The following is a 17,664-nucleotide window of genomic DNA, read 5'->3' as shown; positions in this document are numbered from 1 at the left end:
ACCGGGTGCCGCTCGTGTCAGCTAAGAACAGGAAACTGAGGCTACAATTCCCACAGGCTCACCAAAATTGGACAATAGAAGATTGGAGAAATGTTGCCTGGTCTGATGAGTCTCCATTTCTGCTGTGAAAATCGTATGATAGTTTCGGAATTTGGCATCAACAACATGAAAGTATGGATTCATACTGCCTTGTATCATCGGTTCAGGCTGGTTGTAATGGTGTGGGGGATATTTTCTTGGCACACTTTGGGCCCATTAGTACCCATTGAGCATTGTGTCAAGGCCACAGCCTACCTGAGTATTGTTGCTGACCATGCCCATCCCTTTATGACCACAGTGTACCTATCTTTTGACGGCTACTTCCAGCAGGATAACGCACCATGTCATGTGATGCTATCATGTCAATATGGAGCAAAATCTCTGAGGAAGATTTCCAGTACCTTGTTGAATCTATACCACGAAGGATTAAGGCAGTTCTGAAGGCAAAAAGTGGTCCAACCCAGTACCAGTAAGGTGTACCTAATAAAGTGGCCGGTGAGTGTATTAATATGTACTCTTATTTTAAAATAGTACTTGGGAAATGATTGGGCTACTTTTTAGTTTAGTGTAACAGTAAACTTTAATGACTCTAGCTTGAACTTAAAAGTTAACAGGGTTTAAGTAAACCACCATACTAGTGTTGTGTTTTTCACTCCAATTTGTTTTGTTAGAGAACTTAACGTCATACTTAGGGTTTACTATATGTTAAGCTGAGTACAGTACAGGCAAAAAAAAAAAACATTTTTCATGCACATGTCAGTTTTGAGAGTTTTGGCTTTTCATAAAGTGTTTTTGTTCAGTCTAATGGGAAAAAAACATCACAAATACAGTTGAAATTAATTGAAAGTTTTTATTTCATTGCACTATCAATTTGTGTCTGCAAATTTCAATCGTAATACATATATTCAAAAAAGACATATATTTCCATAAAAGTACAGTGATAGAAAGTTTACCAAAATCCCATGTGCAAAAAGATTTGAGTCAATATATCATAAAACAATAACTGTAAAATCGAATGTTCGTATTTTTGTGCTAGAAGTATATGCAAAATAGCGCATGTGTAATTAAATAGTGTCTTTTGATATTTTTTAAAAGAAAGTTTGTTATTCTAAATGTGATCAATCAACTGTAGAAGTATGGTGGAAAGTTTTATTGTTAGCTATTTGTGATTACATTACAGAACCCAACTCATTAGTTATTCCACTCGCTTCACCTCATTGGTCGAGACGCAGCGTCTGCATTTCACCTCGCCCCTCCTCTTTTACCTCTCCTTGTCGTTGTCTGGGCAACCGTAAAAGACGCTTTTCACAGCTAGAGGCGCGTCGTAAAAACGAAGGGCTAATATCTTTTTTAATTGTCAAATTCATACATATGCTGCTCGACAAACACACGGATATTACAGGAGTCCTGAGTGGAAGAGATCTCAGGTAACGTTAAATGATTCAAACAGTCGCTATTTGAAACGTTTTTAAAGCGGCAGGCCTCGGTGTGGATTAGCTAACACAGCTAGCAGCACAACTAACGTAACGTTGTAAACAGATAACGCCACGAACCATTATACATCTACATTTCGCTACCGACACTGAAATAGTTCAAAATGTTAACGTTAGTCTATTAAACTAGTTTTCCCAGCTTCAGCGAGATACGTCTTATCTGCAACTTTATCTAAGAGACGAACCGTTAACTTTGAGGAGTCAGGCTTATATAAGTATACCATGGTAATACCATGTTTTTGGTAATAATGACATGCCAAAACGGTGTTTTTAATACGGTGTTTTTTTATACTAACGTTACTTTAAGTAATAAAGTTTTAATGATAAGTTACACATTCATTTAAATACCAACGTGCAATCCCATGGTAAACACAGTATCAAACTATCATCTTGAAAATATATAGTTAAGTGAGTAAATATATATTAATATTAAAATATATTATGTGACTGCAGCACCTCAATACCTTCTGTTAACCAAACAAAACTATCAGGAACATTATAGCTGCTAGGTCTATATGTTATTCACATGTTTAACCATGTGTTTTATGACACTGATACAGTTTTGTTGTAGATTTGTAGCTCATGGCTGTGTATTTTGATCATCGTGTGGAGGCTTCTGACAGCAGTGGAGTGCCGGTCCTCATCTCATGGCATTCCAGTGTGTGTGTGCTGGCCGTGGGGTCTGTGAACCCCTCAACCGGGGGCTGTGTGGATCTTTACTTGCAGCAGGTAAGACATCATCACTGTAACATGGCTTGCTTGGTTTGGGACTTGTGGAGCTGTGCATTGATGGATCTGCTCTTCAGTGTCTGGACTTTCATCAGTGAAAATTAAACCACACTAAACTGAACTAAACTGAACTTCATCTCTGAAAACTGGACTGACACAGTTTCAATTTACTAGAACTTCTATGTTAAGCTGCTTAGATACAATTTACGTTGTAAAAGCGTTATAGAAATAAACATGAATTGAATTAATATTTATTGTGAGCGATGTAAACATTGACAGTGAACAGTTTTGGGTTGGTAAGATATTTAAAGTCACCATGAAATTTTAATTTGCTCTTCTTATTTTTAGATTGATATATTAGTAGTTTTCCCAGTTCTAGATTGAAGCTGGAAGGGCATCCGCTGCGTAAAACATGTGCTGGATAAGTTGGCGGTTCATTCCACTGTGGCGACCCCTGATTAATAAAGAGACTAAGCCGAAAAGAAAATGAATGAATGAATATTAGTAGTACTTGCTATAAATAATGGGTCTGTGTGCTTTATTATTTTGTGAAAATGGAATTTGCCCTTATAATCTTTTATAAAATTCAATAACCTTCCCTTCCCCCTTGAAATGACTTTTCTTCATTTCTGGTCACATGGAATACCTTTCGGGAGGAGCTATCTGGCCGTGTTTCATTTTTGTCCTGCTTTCGTCCATTCATCAATCTTCCTTCATTTTGTTAGCTACATCCATCTTTCAACAATCCAACCAGTTCCCAAAGGACGAAATCATGCACTGCCCTACATTTTTCTAATTTCAGGGCAGTTTCAATTGGATATATGTCACGATATGGCGTAAAAAGGACAATCTTATCCTCTGTTTTATGGTGACTTGAAGAAAGCTGTATGTATTTGGTTAAAAAGTACAACATTCTGAAATATTGCAATATAAACAACTAATTTCTGTTTATGTACATTTTTAAATGTAATTTTCAGCGTAATTACTAAAGTCTTCAGTCCTTCAGAATAGTTGTGCTGCTTCAGTGTTTGTGGAAATGTATACACTATTATTAAAATGTTTGGAGTAAGAAAGAAAAAAAATAATAATATTAATGTTATAGTTTACCCCCAAATTTTCATTCACTCTCACTCAAGTTGTTTTATTTATTTTTTTAAATTCTTTAGATTTTTTTTATTTAAATTTATTATTATTTTTTTTAAAATCTAAATTAGATATTTTTTTCTATTGAACACAAAACAAGATATTCTCAAGAATGTTGTAAAAGCATCCTATGACATCCATTGTAGGAACAACATTTACTATTGAAGTCTGCTTTTTTGCCATCATACTTCATTATATCTATTTTTGTGATCAACAGAAAAAAAGGAAACAAACTGGTTTGGAAGAAGTGGATGAGTAAATGTTGACAGATTATTCATTCATTCAATAATTCATTCATTCATTCATTCATTCATTCATTCATTCATTCATTTGCCTTCCAGCCGCAACCCATCTCTGGAAAACATCCACACACACACTCATTCACACTCACACACTATGGACAATTTAGCCTACCCAATTCACCTGTACCGCATGTCTTTGGACTGTGGGGAAAAACCGGAGCACCCGGAGGAAACCCACGCGAACGCAGGGAGAACATGCAAACTCTACACAGAAACGCCAACTGACCCAGCTGAGGCTCGAACCAGCGACCTTCTTGCTGTGAGGTGACAGTACTACCTACTGCGCCACTGCGTCGCCCATGATGACAGATTATTTTTTTAATAAATAATAACAATAATAATAATAATTTTATTCTTCAAGTATCCATTAAATATTTAAAAGTAATGGTAATTTATAATGTTATCATGCAATCCTAATAACAATGTATCAAAGTTTCCACTAAAATATTGCACAAGAGCTAATCAGCGACTGCTGTAAAATTTTAGTGTTTTCTTTTATTATATATAGTTGAAATCAGAATTATTAAACCCCCGTTGAATTTTTTTTCTTCTTTAATATTCCCCAAAGGATGTTTAACAGAGCAAGGAAATTTTTACAGTATTTCCTATAATATTTTTTCTTCTGGAGAAAGTCTTATTTGTTTTATTTCGGCTAGAATAAAAGCAGTTTTAAATTTTTTTTAAACCATTTTAAGGTCAAAATTATTAGCCCCTTTACACTATATTTTTTTCTGATAATCTACAGAACAAACCATCTTTATACAATAACTTGCCTAATTACCCTAACCTGCCTAGTTAACCTAATTAACCTAGTTAAGCCTTTAAAAGTCACTTTAAGCTGTATAGTGTCTTGAAAAATATCTACTTAAATATTATGTGCTGTCATGGCAAAGATAAAATAAATCAGTTATTAAAACTATTATGTTTAGAAATGTGTTGGAAAAAGTATTTTTTTCGTTAAACAGAAAAAAATAAATAGGGGGGCTAATAATTCAGGGGGTTTAATAATTCTGATTGCCACTGTAGGTCATATTCTTTTACTGTTCTCTCTAATGTTTATTTGTGTGTTTTTAGGGTGAACATGTTGAGCTGTGTCATGTGGAACGTGGATTCAGCCCCTCGCTTCTGCGGTGGCACCCGACTAAACCCCTGCTAGCGGTGGGGTGGGAGACTGGCGAGACCATCCTCCTCTCACACCCGTCTGGAGAACACACACCCCTGCCCAACAGCACACACACCGCCTGCATCACAGTGCTGGAGTGGAGCAGTAACGGCAGCAGACTGATCACGGGAGATCAGGTCACTGTTTCTCCATATCACACGTTGAATGATTGTGTTTGAAGTTGTCATGCGCTGAGTGTGAATTTCTGTGTTCTGCAGGCTGGTGTGATGGCGGTGTGGAAGGTGGACGCTCGAGGGAAACTGCAGGGATCTCCTCTGAATAAACATGACTACAGTAGACCGCTGACCTGCTGCATCTTCAGACCTCCACCGCCTGCTGAGTGAGTCTCATTTATCTGTCGCATCAATGCCATGATGGTTCCTGAGCAGTTTTGTGTTAGTAAATGTTTTAGCCGAGCTACAGAGGATGTTTTTTAGCATCAACATGTTTTTTAGAAGGACACTATATAACTGCAGGTTAACTCAGTTTATGTTAGTGGTGTAACGGATCACAAATCAGCTCACACTACAGTTTTTGAGTCACGAATCGGACCGTTTTTCATTTCAGGACCCAAATGTCATTTGCTTTCCATTTACACAAAAATATTACTGCAAAAACATTGGTTTTAATAAACATAACTTAGAACCTGCAATTTTATTAAAGATAAAAATCAAGAAAGAACCAGCTGAAAAACAGGAAAATATTCAATACGAAAAATTATCTTTGCTACTCTTGCTGATAATGCTAAATATAGAAATCTTAACATTTTGTACAAAAGATCATATTTATTTTCAATTAATTATTCAACAATTCACACATAAAACTTTGTTTCATTATAGGTGGATCATTTTGGAAAACCTGTTCAGTGACATAATTTTGTTGGTTGTTTGTCGCCACCCATTGGTTACACAATGTAATTGCTACAACACTAGCATCAAGTTCCATTAATCGGTGATTTTAATCTTTACCATAAACATCATCAGTGTTTATATCTGAACTATAAACTGTTATTCCAGTACTTCTGTGTTATTCAATTGTTTGTAACTAAATGAAAATGTGTAAACTGAATCTCTCTCGATCAAACAGATCTGAATGAAGCGCTTAGTATTAGTAAACATATGCAAATCATTGTCATTCATGTTGTATGGGTTTGAATTGAGAATCTTTTTTAATGTTTAATTGTGCAGCTTTACACTGAATGCATTAATGCAGGCTAAATGAGCAGTGACAGAAAACACCTTTAATTAATAACCTAATAAAGCATCATCATCATTCTATTTAACAGGGAAGCCAAAATGCTTTCACACGTGTGATTTGAATGACGCGGGAGGCGATCTCTCTGCAATTGTTAAAAACGTAGGATTAACCTACATATTCAAAAAAGTTAATAATCCGCAGGTCAAGTGCGTTCCCAACTGTGGGTTGTGATCCGTATAGATCAACTGTGATCCGTTACACCCCTAGTTTATATGTAATGTCCCCCTATACACAACTGCTGATTTTGATTGTAATGCAGTAATGTGCACCTTTTGTAAACCTGCTTTGTAACAGTAATTATTGTGAAAAGCGCTCTACAAATAAACTTGAATTGATTTTTACAATATGTTTATGTGCTAAAAATATTATTCCCTTTCGTTTTTGATAAGTTTTCCGTTGAGAAATTGACTAATGGATAGTTCACCCAAAAATGTACATTTACTCAACATTCACTCATCCTGAAGTGCAGGGGTGTACAAACTCTGTCCTGGAGGGCCGGTGTCCTGCTGAGTTTAGCTTCAACACACCCGCGAGGATGTTTCTAGTATATCTAGTTAGAGTTTGATGGTTCAGGTGTGTTTAAATAAGGTTGGAGCTAAACTCTACAGGACACCGGCCCTCCAGGATCGAGTTTGGACACCCCTGCTCAAGTGGTTCTGAAATTAGTTTCTTTCGTCTGTTGAACACAAAAGATGATATTCTAAAAAATGTTAGAAACCTGTGACCACTGACATCCATAGTAGGAAAAATAAATACTGTGGAAGACGATGGTTACGGGTTTCAAACATTTTTCAAAATATCTTCTTTTTTCTATTGAACAAAAAAGACTTATACAGGTTTAAAACAAAAGGAGGATGAGAAAATGAAAACAGTTTTTATTTTTTGGGAAACTACCCCTTTAAAAACCACTGTATTATGAACCAAACTCTGGAATAACAGTAGATTTGCATTTCAGTCATAAATGTGAACTTTGTCTTTTTTTTCCTTTAGAAAAATAAGTGTGCTTGGTTGTTTTAAATGTGCACTTTTATTGTACTTTAGTTCATATCGTTAAAATCCATCTTTAATTGAATTAATTTGAATTTTAAAAAAAAGTCTACTTATTTGTACACACAAATGACATGACTCTTAAAAAGATTCACCTTTCAATTTCAATTCACCTTTATTTGTATAGCGCTTATACAATGTAGATTGTGTCAAAGCAGCTTCACATAAAAGGTCACAGTAAATAGGAACAGTGTAGTTCAGTTTGTAGTGTTTAAGTTCAGTTCAGTTGAGCTCAGTTCAGTGTGGTTCAATATTCACTACTGAGAGTCCAAACACTGAAGAGTAAATCCAACGATGCACAGCTCTATAGATCCCGAAACATGCAAGCCAGTGGCGACAGCGGAGAGGGAAAAAAAACTTCACTAATGGCGAAAGTGAAGAAAAAAAACCTTGAGAGAAACTAGGCTCAGTTGGGCACGACCATTTTAATTTCTCCCCTGGCCAAACGTCTTGTGCAGAGCGGCAGTCTTTTTGCAAAATTATTGCAAAAAAGAGGCTTTTTGCAATAATGTCAAGTTAAAGCTTTTACTTTAAAGATAATTTCAAGTCATTATTCTGTAAATCCTCTGTTGGGTTTTAGTAAAGTACAACACAAGTGTTGACCAACATACTAATTCATTTCACACCTAAACATAATCTTCATAAAGTAAATAATTTCTGGAAGAAGTACTCATTTTAAAATCATGTGACACTGGGGTAATGAAGTTGAAAATTCAGCATTGTGTCACACAAATAAATCATTCACTCATTCATTTTCCTTCGACTCAGTCTGTGATTTATCAGGGGTCGCCACAGCGGAATGAACCGCCAACCATTCCATCATGTTTTACGCAGCGGATGCCCTTCCAGCCGCAACCCAGTACTGGGAAACACCCCCCCCCACACACACACACACTACAGGCAATTTTGTTTTACCCAGTTCACCTATAGCGGATGTATTTGAGGGGACTGTGGGGTAAACCAGAGCAGCCGTAGGAAACCTGCGCAAGCACAGGGAGAACATGCAAACTCCAAACAGAAATGCTAACTCACCCAGTCGGGAACCAGTAACCTTGTTGCTGTGAGGCGACAGTGCTAACCACTGAGCCACCGTGCTGCCCACACAAATAAATGTCACTTTTAAAATATAATCAAAAACAATTATTTAGAATTGCAGTAATATTTAATTAATTTAATTTGACGTTTGATCTAAGGAACTTGGCTTGGTGAAAGTTAAACTATGCTACAGTCTACATTCCTCAAGGTTACTACACTGTATGTGCGCTTCTTTTTCTTAGTTGCTTTATTAGGAAATCTGTCCTAAGCCTCTCCCTGTGTGTTTCTTATGTCTGTAGGGATGTAGCGATGCTGGCGCGTGCTGCTGTTAGCGGAGATGAAAATGCTCTGGACATGTTTAACTGGAAGAAGAGCACTAAAGGAGCAGGCTTTGCTCTAGGATCACAGGAAGGACTGGCCTTTTACATCAGCACAGCAGATGGTGAGAGACAGTTTACTGACGAGCTTCAGTAGCTCGGGGTTTTTTCATACTGTGCATGTGTGTGTTTTAGGGAGTGTGTACAGTGTGGATGAGCAGGTGAAGAGTGTGCCTTTGCTGTCGGTTGAGAGCGCCATACAGAAGATGTGGTACTCCAAAAGAAGATCCGCTCTCGCTGTGGTTACAGACTCACTGCAGCTTTCACAGTTCAGTCTCGGACCAGAAGGCTTCGCTCAGGAGATCAGTAAGGTAACAGCCAATCAGAAAACATCTTGCATGTCAGGGCTCTTTAAAAGCAACCAATCAGACTTCTAAATATGTGTGTGCAGGTGAAGCTGAGTGGCAGAGGAGGGCAGAATGCAGACGTTGTGTGGACAGAAAGCGGTTTGCTCATCACAGCATCAGGAGAACTACACATCAGGTCTTAGTCTACTAGTTTTACTGCGCATATAATAGTAGTTTGTGTTCTGATGCTGGTGTCTGTGTGTGTGTAGGTTGTGGGATGTGGAGTTGGATGATCATTACGCTCTATCACTGGATGAATCTCTGGGCTTTGAGAAAGGAGAACTGCTCAACTGTGTGTCTTTTTGCACTTCTAAACGTAAGACTTGCACACCAGTTTGCACAGATTTAAACTACTATTAGTTTAAATGTGTTTTATATTTGTTTTTTGTTTTTAAAGACCTATCCAGAATATGTTTTACACACCGGATGCCCTCCAATCTGCAACCCAGTACTGGGAAACGTCCATACACACTCATTCACACACATATATTACAGCCAATTTAGTTTATTCAATTCAGCTATAGCGCATGTGTTTGGACAGTGGGGGAAAAACGTAGCACCCGGAGGAAACACACAAGAAACACAGGGAGAATATGCAAACTCTGTACTAAATCTATTATAGTAGTTTCATGTGTAGTAGAATAATAATTCCTTTTAAACTGGTAGTCGTTGATAGTACTAGCAAAGCCAATGTCATCGGTTTGATTCACAAAGCAATGCACGTATTAATGAAATACATCATTTAAATATTGGTGTAGTCTGTTTCAAATCAAATCATTTTGAAGCATTTTCCTTCGGGGGTTGCCACAGCGGAATGAACCGCCAACAATCCAGCATATGTTTTACGCAGCAGATGTCTTTCCAGCTGCAACCCAGTACTGGGAAACCCCCATACACACTCACATTCACACACACACTCATACACTACGGCCAATTTACCTTATTCAATTCACCTATAGTGCATGTGTTTGAACTGTGAGGGAAACCGGAGCACCCGGAGGAAACTCACACAAACACCGGGAGATCATGCAAACTCCACACAGAAATCGTCACCTTAGAATTATAAGGTTCTATCTGACATTTTTGTCAAAATTTAGTTATTCACATATTCTTATGTTGTTAACATTTTGTATTTACAAAACAAATGTTTCACGCATACTCTTTGCTGTGGAAGGGAAAAACTTTGAAGCTCAATATCCCAAAATCGTTCAGAACGCAGATAGAACCTTATAATTCCAAGGTGACGAAATGCCAACTGGCCCAGCCGGGACTCGAACCAACGACCTTCTTGCTTTGAGGCAATAGTGCTAACCACTGAGCCACCGTGCCACCCTATTTTGAAACTTAATTTCTTATTACTTTTTTTAGAGTGCAAACCTAACTTTGTACTTCTTATACAAAAATCTGTCAAATGTAAGTGTGATTTATATACATAAGGGCCAAGTAACACTTTGCAGTTAGAACTACACTGTTCCAATTTACTGTGACCTTTTATGTGAAGCTGCTTTGACACAATCTACATTGTAAAAGCGCTATACAAATAAAGGTGAATTGAATTGAATTGAAAATAGTTAGGTCTCACTTGTCATTAAATCATTCATTGAAACTAACTAATCATGAACACTTTATTTTTACTGCATTGATTAAACATTGCTAATGTTTATTGATACAAATTCAATTGTTCATTGCTTTATTATGTTAGTTTACAGCGCATTAACTTATGTAAACAAATGCAACTTAAAACACTGATGACAAGAGTTCATCCAATCATTTATTTTCTTTTCGGATTAATCCCTTTATTAATCAGGGGTCGCCACAGCGGAATGAACCGCCAACTTATCCAGCATTTGTTTTACTCAGCAGATGACCTTTCAGCTGCAACCCATCTCTGGGAAACTCTCTTTCAAACACATACACTACGGAAGGTTTAGCTTACCCAATTCACCTGAACCGCATGTCTTTGGACTTTGGACTCACCCGGAGGAAGCACATGCGAGTACGGGGAGAACATGCAACCTCCACACAGAAATGCCAACTGACCCAGTCGAGGCTCGAATCAGCGACCTTCTTGCTGTGAGGCGATTGTGCTACCCATTGCGCCACTGTGAAGCCCATGATAAGAGCTGCTTTTGTAAAATGATGTATGATTGGGGGTGGCTCAGTCGTTAGCACTGTCACCTTGCAGCAAGAAGGTCACTTTTTTCAGTCCCGGCTGGGCCAGTTGGCGTTTCTGTGTGGTGTTTGCACGTTCTCCCCGTGTTGGCGTGGGTTTCCTCATTGTAACCCCCATTGTCTATAGGTGAGTTGGATTAACTAAATTAGCCGTAGTGTTTGAGCGTGTGTGTGAATGTGAGAGTGTATGGGTGTTTCCACATACTGGGTTGTGGCTGGAAGGGCATCCGCTGTGTAAAACATATGCTGTAATAGTTGACGGTTCATTCCACTGTGGCAGCCTCTGATAAATCAGAAACTAAGCCGAAGGAAAGTGAATGAATGAATAGTATATGATTGCAACACAGCCTGTGCTAATTGTGCTAAATCTTTTCAGGACTTCTTGTATTGTTGAAATTACCCAACACTGATTCAATGACTCGCGTTCGTAAACAGTAGGCCCTGTGCAATATATGTGTGTTTTAGTTCAGAACTCATCGGTATGTGTTTTGTGTTTTGATTTGCAGAAGTTCTTGCTGCAGGCACCAGCAGGGGTCGAGTTGCTCTGTGGCACATGCTGACGGTGAGCGATCAGAAAGGAGACTCCAAAACACAGTGGAAACTCCAGACACCAGCGGAAGTGGAAGGAAACGTCTCACAGCTACAGGTGAGAAGAATCTACGGTGGCCGAGATAGCTCAAACACAATGCAAGTTAAGAAAACGTGCAAATAAAAAATTGAGAAAACATCTTCATCAGTTTGCAGGGGGTTTCTGTATTTGCATGTGTTGTGAGAATTTGCTTGCACATGTGGTTTCTTAATATATATTTATATAGTTTCTTAACTTGCAGCATGTTTGAGGTCTCTGTAAGAATGAGGATTTGTTCAGGAAAGAATATTTCAATCTTCAAGCATTTCATACTGTCAGTTAGTGCAGATGATTAAGTTGATTTGTCACTTGGTTTGTTGATGTGTGTTTTTGTGTGTCTGCAGTGGGGTTCCAGCTCTCATCTGTTAGCCGTGTGCAGCAGCAGTAGTGTGGTGATCCTGTCGGAGCATGTGATGTGTTCTCATTACAGCCAACAGATGGCAGCAGTGCAGCTCACACCAACACAGCTCAGCCTGGCCAACTTCACCAGCAACACACACATTACCTTCAACACAGACACACACATCAGAGCCGTGCAGCTCACCAAGGCAAGACACGCTTCATGCGACACAGTTACAAAGCATAATTTTTGTTGTTGTTGTTGTTTTAACTCCTTCTGCAAATATACTGCAAATATACTGTAATGATTTTAGCAGAAACGTACAGGGCAGCATTATTGTTCATATGATATGATGAAATTAGAGATATTTCATCATTTTTTAAATATAGATATACAGATATAGACATTTATGATGCATATATAGCTTATTATTCTCAGCTAATTTAATAACTCATGTGTATATATAACTTATTATTCTCAGTTATTTTAATAAAGCATGTATATATAGTTTATTATTCTCAGTTATTTTAATACAGCATGTATATATAACTTATTATTCTCAGTTATTTTAATAAAGCATGTATATATAGCTTAATATTCTCAGTTATTTTAATAAGGCATGTATATATAGCGTATTATTCTCAGCTAATTTAATAACTCATGTGTATATATAACTTATTATTCTCAGTTATTTTAATAAAGCATGTATATATAGCTTATTATTCTCAGTTATTTTAATAAAGCATGTATATATAGCTTAATATTCTCAGTTATTTTAATAAGGCATGTATATATAGCTTATTATTCTCAGCTAATTTAATAACGCATGTATATATATAACTTGTTATTCTCAGTTATTTTAATAAGGTATGTATATATAGCTTATTATTCTCAGTTAACTTAATAATGCAAGTATATATATATATATATATATATATATATATATATATATATATATATATATATATATATATAATAGTTTACTAATTTAATAACTGAGAATAATAAGCTAAATATGCTTACATAAATATCTATATTTATATTTGAAAAAGTATATAATAAAAGATATAGATGCACACACAATCTGATAATATGTCAATCTATTTGTTTATTCAGTCATTTTTTTTATTTGCGATTATGTTTTTAAATTGTTCTTGCTTTGCTTAAAAAATGGTTTAATTTGTTCTGTTTGGATAGAATATGGTAGCGGTGTGGAATGGGAAAATGATCACTGTTTATGAGCCATCAGGACAAACGTTACACAGCACAGGTATCATAATCTCCAAAAAAACAGAATAATGATACAACAGGACCACACTAAATCTAAACCAACTTACATTTCAGTCTTATTTTATTTTTCTGTTGATTCTGTTGTTTTTATCATCAGGCTCATTCCAGTGTGAGTCTCCTGCTCTTGCGGTGCATGAAGAAAACATTTATACTGTAGAACCAAACCGCGTCCAGATCCGCACACCACAGGTATACACAGACACACACACTGAACTATAAATCTGAAGATACACATCCAGACTCTAATGGAAGTCACACAGTGACTGTTTGCGTGTGTGTGAATGTGCAGGGCACCGTGAAACAGTTGTTGGTGTTTTCTGAAGCGGAAGGAAACCCGACTCTGCTGAGTGTGTGTGGATCTTACCTGGCTGTGGGAACAGATACGTGTCACGTCAGAGTCTTTGACCTCACTCGCAGGTAAACACACACTCACACTGTTCAACACAAACATGTGTAAATGAATATGTGTGTGTAATGTGTTCGTTTGTGGTCACAGGGAGGCCAAACCCCTGGGTGTCACAAAGAACCTCTCGGAGCTGATTTCTGACCTGGGTGCTCTGAGATCAGTCAAATGCAACGCCAGCGGAAGCCAGATGAGCGTCCTTATTACACAGGTGCGAAAGAAAAATATTATTGCTTGAGGTTTTCATGCAGTTTTTCACAAAGGTCGTTTATTAAAGAAAATCTTCAGGTCTAATTAAATGGTCATGTTAATATAAATTATGACTTGACCAAATAATAAAAAGTGTCAGGTTTTTTTAGACAAAATTTGGGTTTGTGATTAAAATAAATAGAAAAATAATATTAAAAGGCATAACAAAAATATTACTGAGGCAGTTTTTGTACACTGTCTTTTGAAACATTCTTTTAAAAGTTGTGCCATTTAAAAAAAAACATTACTGGAAAAAACAAATATAAGCACTGGTTTATGTTTATATATATATATATATATATATATATATATATATATATATATATATATATATTAAATAAGCTGCTGACCAAAATTAAAAATATTAAATTTTGTATTACCTCACAGCAGAACAAATCCTTCAAATTGAACCGTATTCAGCATACACTACCTGACAAAAGTCTTGTCGTCGATCCCAGTTGTAAGAGCAACACATAATTTGACTTCTAGTTGTTGATTTGGAAAAGTGGCAGAAGGTAGATTTTTCCCAGAATCATCTGTTGAACTGCATCCCAATCATCACAAATACTGCAGAAGACCTACTGGAACCAGCATGGAGCCTAGATTCTCACAGAAATCAGTCAAGTTTGGTGAAGGAAAAATCATGATTTGGGGCTACATTCAGTATGGGGGTGTGCGAGAGATCTGCAGAGTGTATGATCAACATCAACAGCCTGAGGTATGAAGACATTTGTGCTGCCCATTACATTACAAACCACAGGAGAGGGCAAATTCAGCAGGATAGCGCTCCTTCTCATTCTTCAGCCTTCACATCATAGTTCGTGAAAGCAAAGAAGGTCAAGGTGCTCCAGGGTTGGCCAGCCCAGTCACCAGACATGAACATTATTAAGCATGTCTGGGGTAAGATGAAGGAGGAGGCATTGAAGATGAATCCAAAGACTCTTGATGAACTCTGGTAGTCTTGCAAGAACGCTTTCTTTGCCATTCCAGATGACTTTATTAATCAGTGATTTGAGTCATTGCAGAGATGTATGGATGCAGTCCTCCAAGCTCATGATGGAGTCAGACACAATATTCATTCTGTTTCCACTGCAGCATGACTTTATATTCTATACTGGACATTATTTCTGTTCTGTGACAAGACTTTTGTCTAAGCAAAGTCAGAACTTACTGTCCTAATTAAAGAATTAAAAATCAAGGCATGATCATATTTTATTTTGGTCAAATAGGCATAATCTAGAGGCCTTTGCCTTTTATATAAGCCACTTCTGATACCAATTGATCAACTGGAAGTCAAGTTACTATTTGTTGCTCCTAAAACTTGGATGGATGACAAGGATTTCGTCATATAAAAATATAAATATAAAACAAAAAGAAATAAATGTGGTTTTTACCATAAACAAATCGTTATTTTAATGAATTCTTCTTAAAATGTCCACATGAGAAAATTTATATCAGTATTGCTTAAAAAATAAATAATTATATTTGTTTTTTTAACTAGTGCGTTTACTACATATTACATGCATGAAATAAGTATAGGAATGCAAAGAGAATTATGGTAATAAAAAATAAAGATAAAAAAAAATACAAATTAAAATATTAAAAAAGAACCATTTTATTTGTTTTATTGTTATTATGATTGCTTTGATAATCACATTTGACTATATACTGTACATCATTTTATAAAAGCATCTTCATGAAAAATTGTGAAAATAAAAGTGCAAATAAAAGAAATCTATTATTATTGTACAGTCAAATGTGATTAATATTATTATACGTACATAAAATAGTTAAATATTGGCGAAGTGACTGTCAGAGCAGCTCTGGAGATGAAGTGCAGGTTTAGTCAAAATTGTATTTTGTGCATTTTAGATAAACGGGCGGCCGGATAACAAGGTATATTTCTATGACATCGAGCTGGACACGTTGTCTTACTTTGACTTCTTCACTGGGAGGCCAGAGAGCAGCCCTGAACAGTCTGAGGACAGTCAGAGGTGTGTGAATTTACAATAACAGAAATAATGCAGACACACAAAAACAAGCTAAATTTCATTGTGGAAAATGTTTTTTGAATTGCAGAAGTCGCTTTGAAGAGGAGCTGGCCGCTCGATGCCCTGTTTCTCAGTTCTGGGATGAGAACGAGCCTCGTCTGTTTGTGTGTGAAACAGTGTCTGTTAACTCTGACCTCCACGACAGCAGGCAAAGACAATCAGAGAAGGTTAAACACCACATTAAATGAACTCAAGCTTTATTTCTTTGCTTAATATATACTTGTATTCAGCCCCAAAAATGCAGGATATGGTAAATGTTTAAAAATCACTTAAAATGTAAATGTGTTTGCTTATACAGTTGATGGTTATTCTTTTAAAAATATTTCCCAAATGATGTTTAACAGAGCAAGAAAATTTTACAGTATTTCCTATAATGTTTTTTTCTTCTGGAGAAAGTCTTATTAGTCTTCTTTTATTTTATATAGAATTAAAACAGTTTTTTTTACTTTTTTTTTTTTTATTTTTTTATTTATTTAATTTAATTTTTTATTGGTTTTCAACAAGACCATACGTAGTAGGATACAATACAACACAGGAAAAATTATAGTCTTATTTTCCCACTATCCCCTCAAAATAAAATAAATAGAATTCATGAATTATAAACAAACATATCCTCTGAGAGACAAAAAATAATAATAATAAAACAATTTTTTAAAATTATAATTGACCAAATGTACAAAAATTTAAGTAAAAAAAAAAATCCGCTTTCAAATGATTTACTTTGTATTAGAACTGATATCAACTGAACAGGGTAAGCCTTTGATATAGTCTAAAACAGGATTCCAGGTCTTGTAAAAAGATGTGAGAGATCCTGCAAGTAAACTCATGTCATGTAATAGAGGAATCGCCTATTTCCATTTGATAAGAATGGCTCGTCTAGCTAAAAGAATAGAAAAAGCAATAACCTGGCGAGACGCAACAGTCAAGTCAACTCTCTCTGAAATACCAAAAAGGGCTGTCAAGGGGTTAGGGTCTAGATTTATGTTAATAGCTTCATTAAGTGTGTTTAAAACACTGGACCAGAAATTTGTCAATTGAGGGTAACTCAAGAACATATGTAGATGGTTAGCAGGAGACTGCTTACAGCGATGACAGGCATCACTTCTATCAGGAACATTTTTTGCTAGTTTGGCATTGGTTAAGCTCTGTGGAGCACCTTACATTGCATTAGGTCATGTCTGGTGCATATAGAGGAGGGGTGGACCATCTTTAAAATATCTTTCAATTGTTCAAGTTTAAAAAAAAAATGTAAACAATTTTTAAGGTCAATTTTTAAGAATTAGCCCCCTATTCGATCGGCTGCAGGTCAAAACACTGTAGTCCTATGACTTGCCTAATTGGCCTTCTTAAGCTAATTAACCTAGTTAAGCCTTTAAATGTCACTTTACGCTGAACACTAGTATCTTGAAATATAGCTAGTAAAATATGATGTACTGAATCATCACAAAAGAAATGAGTTTTTATAAACTAGTTTAGTTTACTACCATAACTATTATGTTTAAAAATGTGTTGAGAAAATGTTGTCTCCATTAAACAGCACTTGGGCAACATTTTAATTAATAAATAATAATAATTTTGGCTTTAACTGTAGTCTCGATGG

General features: G+C 36.2%; 1 protein-coding gene across 2 annotated transcripts in view; it reads left to right on the top strand.

Moving 5' to 3' along the window:
• Positions 1 to 1,331: 1,331 nt before the first annotated feature.
• Positions 1,332 to 17,664, top strand: part of ift140 (intraflagellar transport 140 homolog (Chlamydomonas)) — a 75,410-nt gene continuing 59,077 nt past the window's right edge. The window contains exons 1-16 of one of the 2 annotated variants that reach the window (XM_056450159.1): positions 1,332 to 1,466; positions 2,104 to 2,261; positions 4,781 to 5,005; positions 5,087 to 5,208; positions 8,507 to 8,649; positions 8,720 to 8,895; positions 8,976 to 9,067; positions 9,141 to 9,247; positions 11,610 to 11,749; positions 12,076 to 12,279; positions 13,269 to 13,341; positions 13,459 to 13,550; positions 13,651 to 13,778; positions 13,858 to 13,975; positions 15,886 to 16,007; positions 16,093 to 16,231. In XM_056450159.1, coding sequence (XP_056306134.1) covers positions 2,115 to 2,261; positions 4,781 to 5,005; positions 5,087 to 5,208; positions 8,507 to 8,649; positions 8,720 to 8,895; positions 8,976 to 9,067; positions 9,141 to 9,247; positions 11,610 to 11,749; positions 12,076 to 12,279; positions 13,269 to 13,341; positions 13,459 to 13,550; positions 13,651 to 13,778; positions 13,858 to 13,975; positions 15,886 to 16,007; positions 16,093 to 16,231 — 2,028 coding nt within the window. In that variant the 5' untranslated portion in view covers positions 1,332 to 1,466; positions 2,104 to 2,114. Of the gene's footprint in view, positions 1,467 to 2,092; positions 2,262 to 4,780; positions 5,006 to 5,086; positions 5,209 to 8,506; positions 8,650 to 8,719; positions 8,896 to 8,975; positions 9,068 to 9,140; positions 9,248 to 11,609; positions 11,750 to 12,075; positions 12,280 to 13,268; positions 13,342 to 13,458; positions 13,551 to 13,650; positions 13,779 to 13,857; positions 13,976 to 15,885; positions 16,008 to 16,092; positions 16,232 to 17,664 lie in introns of both variants that reach the window. The other variant, XM_056450161.1, reaches the window with a different exon arrangement.

Source organism: Danio aesculapii, chromosome 24 (genome assembly GCF_903798145.1).
Source record: "Danio aesculapii chromosome 24, fDanAes4.1, whole genome shotgun sequence".
NCBI classification, from domain to species: domain Eukaryota; kingdom Metazoa; phylum Chordata; class Actinopteri; order Cypriniformes; family Danionidae; genus Danio; species Danio aesculapii.
The sequence above is the reverse complement of the archived record's forward strand: the minus strand, read 5'-3'. Positions and strand labels throughout refer to the sequence as shown.